This window comes from Barbus barbus (assembly GCF_936440315.1).
Source record: "Barbus barbus genome assembly, chromosome: 3".
NCBI lineage: Eukaryota > Metazoa > Chordata > Actinopteri > Cypriniformes > Cyprinidae > Barbus > Barbus barbus.
The window spans coordinates 21,790,296-21,797,299 of NC_136731.1; the positions used below are offsets into that span (position 1 = coordinate 21,790,296).

The following is a 7,004-nucleotide window of genomic DNA, read 5'->3' on the forward strand; positions in this document are numbered from 1 at the left end:
CCCTTATATTCTAATCCCTCCAGAGTGAGCACTTCAACGAGATGAAGGGTGTAAGGGAACAAAAAAAAACTGTTCCTGGGAGACCCCAGGAAAACTGGAAGACCCCTCCACATCATCTTGCCAATCCAATTAGGGTTTAGCAAATCAAACCTGCACAAAGAGTCATGAGAGTGAAGTGTGCATCAGTTGTACCCTTCCAAATCCTTCATGCTGGTTAGCCTCCCGACTGAGCCTGGTTTCTCCCAAGGTTTTTTTTTTTTTCTGTCACCGATGGATTTTTGGTTCCTTGTCACTGTCACCTTTTGCTTGCTTAGTTGGGGTCACTTAGTTTCTGGCAATTGTGGACTTGATTGCACAGACACTGTTTGAACTGAACTGAGCTGGACGATGACATCACTGAATTAGTGATTAACTGACTTTAACAGAAAAATTATTTTACTATTTCACTATTGTCCACTATCGACACACTATTTTCCTGTTTGATACTGTAAAGCTGCTTTGACACAATTTGTATTATGTAAAGCAGTATATAAATAGAGGTGACTTGGCTTGACTTCTGACGAGCCTGTTTTTGTAGCAGCCAGGTTTCAGCACTTGTTATGGATCGACCATTCAATAAAGCAGCCACAATTGCTCTTGCTCCAAAGTATCCTTTGGAGGTGGATTTATCCCATTTGGAACGCAGCAATGGACCATCCGTTTGAAATAGTTTTTTATAAAATGACAGGTCTGTCAAACAATCGTGATTAATCGGATCCAAAATAAAAGTTTTTGTTTACATAATATGCGTTTCTTCTGTTTATTATGAATATAAATATACACACATACAGTATATATTTTGAAAATATTTATATGTATATATTTAAATTTTTATATTTGATAGAATATAAAATTATATTTAATATATATACAATTCTGTTTGTCTAAACTGTGATATGGCACATGTGCTGCTGTTGCTGTGTTGGTTGGAATCTTCCATCAAACTTGTTAGAGAAGCTTCAGTCTTCAGACAGACAGATCTGAGTCAGCGAAACAGCCAAACTCGTACCTGTGTACACGGGTAGCGTCCCCCACCCCCATTTCCTCTGCAGTTTACTAGCTCTGCTAAGAATACACAGCAGCGTGGGCGTTCACAAAGAAAAGCTTCTTAGAATAAAATAAAATAACACAGGCCCTGATTCAAACGATAAACGCGGCTGTGTGCACAACCGAGTGTTTCTCCAAACTCATTTCACTGAAGTTTTTGAAATGTTTATTGCTGATGTCATCTGACAGATGTGAACAGGTTGCATCTCAAAAGACATATGACTCAAGTCTCTCCGCACCGAGGAGATCAAAGGATAAGACGAGTCAGAAAAACATTTGCATTATGAATTTAAAAAATGCACATAAAGCAAGATTTAAGTGCCACTGTATGGACGAGCAGGAAAAGGTCAAACCACAGCATTGTGGCATGTTGTGACTAATTAACACAATGCTTATTATCTAACAGCACATAATGACTGAGTTTGTCGTAACTTTATTTTGAGTAGGAAATGTATTAAAAATAGACAATAAACATTCATTTAAAATCCTTGAAATAAAGTTTTATGCTGTTGATGCAAAAAGATAATGATCAGTCAAATACATTACTGCCCCTGTGCAGATCCAGATACATGTACTCCTATACCTAATGTGAGATATATATATATAGAGAGAGAGAGAGAGAGAGAGAGAGAGAGGTGCAAATGTCTGAAACAAAATCTGTATTGTATTGCATTTTTGTGCTTTTATTTTGCAATAGCATATTTGAGTGGGAGTCATTGTTTCTGTATCAGGATGTTCAAACAAACTGAGAAAGTGTTTATTATAATCATTAGAAAATTACACACTCTCTCAATGCTTCCATTTAATTGCAATTTAAAAAATAAAAAATAAAATAAAAATGTTTCAGACTTTTGGTCCCCTCTGTATGTGAGAAATATCTTCAAAAACTACATATAATTTAATTAAATATAATAATAATAATAAAAAGTAAATTATAATTTTTAAGATGTGCAAAGCAACATACAAACAGAGTTGCAATATATTGCAGCAGTATTATGTTATATATTTTAAGCAAATTAAAGGTGCAATGAAACATTCATGTTCATCTCCCAGAAAAGTTATTATAATTATTATTAATTCAGACATGTTGCTCACTAAGCAGTCCATGCTAAATGTGCCGCACAAACTGTAAAGATCAAATTAAAATGATCAAGGATACTATATATTTATATATCTAGCTGTGAACTTATCCAACTCGCACATTAGTCGTATGGTAACAGTCTTTCTCCTGAATTCATCTAAACCATGAACACACCAAAGTAGTTCTCGGCAGCATTGGACAACACAAGTGTACAGTTTTTCACCCGGACAAAGACAGCATCATCTTTGTACAGATGAAACACCCCGCTTAGGTAGCTGTTGTCTATGGTTTTCAAGATCGTTAGTTTAGGATGTAACCTAGAGGACTGGAGAAGCAGAATCTCATTTCCTACATATCGATGTGTTAACCTGAGTACAGAGTGACTGAATATGATGTTGTCCTCCTTGAAGTTGATCTTAGAGTAGACGGAATAATATCCTTCTTTCTCTATGATGAGTTTGCCCTCATTTGCCTTGTGTTTGACATGGTGAAGAATGGATTCATGGTTCTCATGCCACAGCACGACTCCATTAACAGGCTCCTGACCAGCTAAAGGAGAGGACAGCAATATACATTAGCCCTCAAATGTTTCGACACACTTGAATGAATTTGCTCTTTCATGATCCCATGTATAAATTGTCATTAAAATACAGTGGATAGCAAAGTAAAAGAGTTGTTCAGCATACATGCAGACTTTTGGTGTCTGAATAATTCCCATACTTCTATTTGTGTTAATTCAGTTCTGCCGACTTAGAAAATATAGTGAATAGATATTGGATTTCTAGTCATTGATGACAAATAAACTAAACCTAACATCAAAAAAATTAATTAATTAATTATTCAGCTGTAAACTTACTTGTCAGTTGTGCCATTGGTTTTGATGGCTTCATTTCTCCAAGCCGTTTTTCTTTGGGGTTTACGACGTGCTCTTTCTCTGTGATATTCCAAAAATAAATGAATCAATTGAAATAGATTTAAGTGCAATATCTAATATTGTTCATATGCCATGTTTACCTAGAATAAAAGATGCAACGCATCAAAGTAAACTTCAGTTCAGACTAGTAGAGTGATCTTTACCTTGTTTACTCATGCCAATCTGTGGTTCGTCTGGAGTTGTCTGCGGAAGATTAAAAAGAAGAATCTAACATTTATGAATCTTTCATATTGATTGTTCAAACGCCAAGAGTCTGCAAAAACCTCTTGAGGTTTACCACCTCAGAGATATTACAATGATGTATCATCGGCTGCTGTAGCATCAGTTGTGGCAAATTCCTGTACTTTAGTTAATGTAAAATAACATCTTTTCATAAGAATCACTTCTACATTTATATCAATCAAGGCATTCATCTGCCTTGATTGCCTAGCATCCAACAAACCACCAACTCATAGAACCAAGTCCCCACCCTTTTTTCTTTTCCGATAATCCGTTTAATTCAGGTGTACGTCACAATACGGAAGAAAAGATCTGTTATATTGTGCTTTATACAATACAGATTGTGTCAAAGCAAGCGAGGAAATTATTAAGAGCAACCATTATATTCGCTCGGTTGCATATGTACAATAAAAATATGCAAAACAGTAACGTAAAATGATCTTAGTATGACTATTTGCATTTTAAATAAGACTTAGCATTCAGTCGTGTTTCCTGCAGATAGCTTAATTTGTGTCACACTGCTATATCAGATAAATCTGTTGCAGGTCGGTTAAGACCCATTTTCTCATAGCTGTATTTGTTAGGTCTGGGTCTAGGTCAGGTAACCACAACACGCTATGTGTTTGCACATTTCTGCAAATTTCATGTAAAGGGAGGAGCCTGACGGAAACATCTTAATATAAATACAGTCCATTTTCACGGATAAAAGTGAAAAGTTTTGAAATTTGAACATCATTTATAAATTGTGTAATGTCGTAGTATTTGGAGGATGTTTACTTCCCATAATGACAGCATGTGTCTATGTGTGTGTGTATAAATATATGTTTGGAGTAAATGTAGGGTCTTATTTTTATTCATTATTTAAATAATTATTCACTTATGGTTTCTAAGCTGAATTTATTTGATAAAAAATACAGTAAAAACAGTAATATTCTTGAAATTTAAAATAACTTTTCAATTTGAATATCCTAAAATGTAATTTATTCCAGTGATCAAAGCTGAATTTTCAGCATTATTACTCCAGTCTTAAGTGTCGCATGATCCTTCGGAAATCATTCTAATATTCTGCTTTGTTGTATTATACTTTTTTTTTTTTTAGCATTCTTTGATTAATAGAAAGTTCAAAAGAGCATCAGAAATATATACTTACACAGTTATATTTCAATTATAGTTCTGTCATTTGTATCTTATTGATACAGATATCTGAAAGTATAGCATGAAAGTGATAAACTCCAATGAGGTCAACAACCAAATAACAATCTATATTCTTCATGAAAAAAAGAGCTTCAGAAAATTATCAAAAAGCTGCAATGAACTAAAAAGAAGAACTGATGAACAAAAGATGAACTGAGATTAGATGAACTGATAGTGTGAGTGAAAGAATGACACTGAATGAAAGTACATAAGACAGCGATGCTTCAGAAAGCTGGACCAAGAAGTACTTACAGAGTTTTCTTGTGATGCGAACAGATGGTAGATGAAACAGGCCTCCACGGCCATGCCACATATAGCCACACACACCAGGATCACCAGTAGAGTCTGGATCACATCTTTCCGCTGTCTACGGCCCGGCTTGGGAGGCAGTGGAGGGGGCCTCATTTTACTGTCCACCACGAATACTGAAGGATACGAAACTTTACCTGGAGCCATGTGCTCACACACCGTCTCTGGCCACTTCAGAGATGACAACTGCACATCCAGAGAGGGCAAGAAGACCCACTGCAACACAGTGAGAACGAGACCCACAATGAGAGTGAAAGATAACCATCACTCATAAAGCCCACAAGTGGGCGGATGGTGTGAGAAAGCACACTCCAGTGGGGCCGAAAAAAAAAAAATCAGACCACTCTCAAAATCTCTCAAAATTTCAAATGACAGGTAAAGTAAAATCTTTAGAAATGTGGGACGAAATAAGTGCAACATTTAAATCTAGTTTTCTAGTTTTTCAACAACAAAAAAAAAGTTATCAGTGATAAAAGTCAAATCTTTTGTCTTTCAGAACGTGACATATTCTATTCGAGTGGGTTGGAAATGGAATCTACATGAATGGGAATGAGAAAAGATGTGGAAAACACAAATGCCTACACAAGCGGATAAATGCATGTTCATGACCATGCAACAGGCCCACCTGTTCACACCTTCCTCTCTTCTGTGCATCAGCTCTCAGCCACAGCTTCCCCTACTCTTACACAACACAATGCACACACACACTCTCACACGTTTTGAAGTAATTTTAGCTGTAATAAAGTTCTAAGTAACTTTAAAAAGACAGAAAGTTCATTTTGGAGCACTAAAACACTATAGTGATACAGTCTATTCAGGCTGATGTAGTCTTTTTCTTTTTCATCCTTATATTTAGAACAATAACCACAAGTATAGTTCAGCAGCTGACAAATATGCAAGCAGACTGAAAGAGAGCTATCTCGCATTCAGAATACTCATTCAGTCCAATATGTACTTTTGACTTAATGCCTTAGCTTGTGACACATGAAGCCAACATCAAAGAGCTAGTGTTGATGAATGCTGACTGTTGTCACCTGCGTCTGGGCCAAAAAGTTGCACTTTAACACACGTCAAAGACTATATGCAAAGGACAACTAAACGTCATCGCATCCTTGGCATTTCATATGGTTTTCAGTTTCTTCATTACAAATGTCCATGTAGTTATTCAAATATTTGCATATTGTAATGCTCAGGTGAGCTGAAGATGTATCATTAAAATTGTTATGTATGCACTTTGACTTGTTTGTTTGCTTGCTTTAGTCAGTTTATTTATTTTTTTTTTTTTTTTTTCCATAGTTCCTATGACTATTGGTTCCTATAACTATAAGTACCCACTTTTTGGCATGTTCGCACAGCAGGAAGTTGATTGGTTGAATGTTGATTGGCAGAAAGCATGCCATACAAAACACTGTCATCTACTATTTGTGGCCTAATGGTTAGAGAGTCATACTTTGTAACCCAAAAGTTGCAGGTTTGAGTCTCGGTATACTGGCAGGAATTGTCAGTGGGGGGAGCGAATGACCATTTCTGTCCTCCATCCTCCAGCTATTGATGTAGTTGAATGCCACACTTAAATGATGCTGCCAACTGTCTGACACCAATTGAAACAACTACTGACGGTGCGGGAACACATACCAAACACTGAACTGACAGACACTAAATGATGACTGACCATCTGTTCGATGTGTCAAGGCCTTGATTGACTACAGTAGTATTTACACACATTTATCTAGCAGGGTCTTACCATGGACTCTGTTATAGATAAATAGATCATGTATATTTAAATAAAAGTTCAAATTTAAAAACTTTAAATAATTACAATTTGAATATCAGCTCAACGTTCTTACTTGACACACAAACAACATTTACTGCTTCTTGTGTGCTAAGCGTGACTAACACTTTGATGATCAAATTTAATCTAGTCATTTTATAAAGTGATTGTGTCTCTTCAGAAAAAATGTAAATTTGGGCTTTGTGGACTTTCAAAGGATGGACAAAAATTATGAGAGAATATTACAAATATCTTCATTTGTGTTTCAAAGTTGAACAAAAGTCTTATAAGTGAGGAATAAATGTTATCATCTCGCTTGTGCTTCTCTTTGATGTTTGAGAGTGTGTGGACCTTCTTCAAGCTCTTACTGATCATGATAGATCATGAAACTAAATAAAAAAAATGCAACA

The 7,004-nt window shown here is 35.8% G+C and overlaps 1 protein-coding gene across 1 annotated transcript; it reads right to left on the reverse strand.

Moving 5' to 3' along the window:
* Positions 1-1,527: 1,527 nt before the first annotated feature.
* LOC306845145 (tumor necrosis factor ligand superfamily member 6-like) lies at positions 1,528-5,035 on the reverse strand. Its single transcript, XM_079377749.1, has 4 exons — positions 4,767-5,035; positions 3,245-3,284; positions 3,024-3,101; positions 1,528-2,716 (listed from the first exon to the last, which is right to left on the reverse strand). The coding sequence occupies exons 1-4, from the start codon at positions 4,968-4,970 to the stop codon at positions 2,325-2,327; spliced, it is 714 nt and encodes a 237-aa protein (XP_079233875.1). The 5' UTR covers positions 4,971-5,035; the 3' UTR covers positions 1,528-2,324.
* Between the last annotated feature and the right edge of the window lie 1,969 nt (positions 5,036-7,004).

Coding starts and splice junctions, on each gene's coding strand:
- LOC306845145 (XM_079377749.1), bottom strand. CDS start 4,970: ATGGCTCCAGGTAAAGTTTCGTATCCTTCAGTATTCGTGGTGGACAGT. Junction 3,285..4,766: donor TCGCATCACAAGAAAACTCT/GTAAGTACTTCT, acceptor AATCTTCCGCAG/ACAACTCCAGACGAACCACA. Junction 3,102..3,244: donor GATTGGCATGAGTAAACAAG/GTAAAGATCACT, acceptor GGAATATCACAG/AGAAAGAGCACGTCGTAAAC.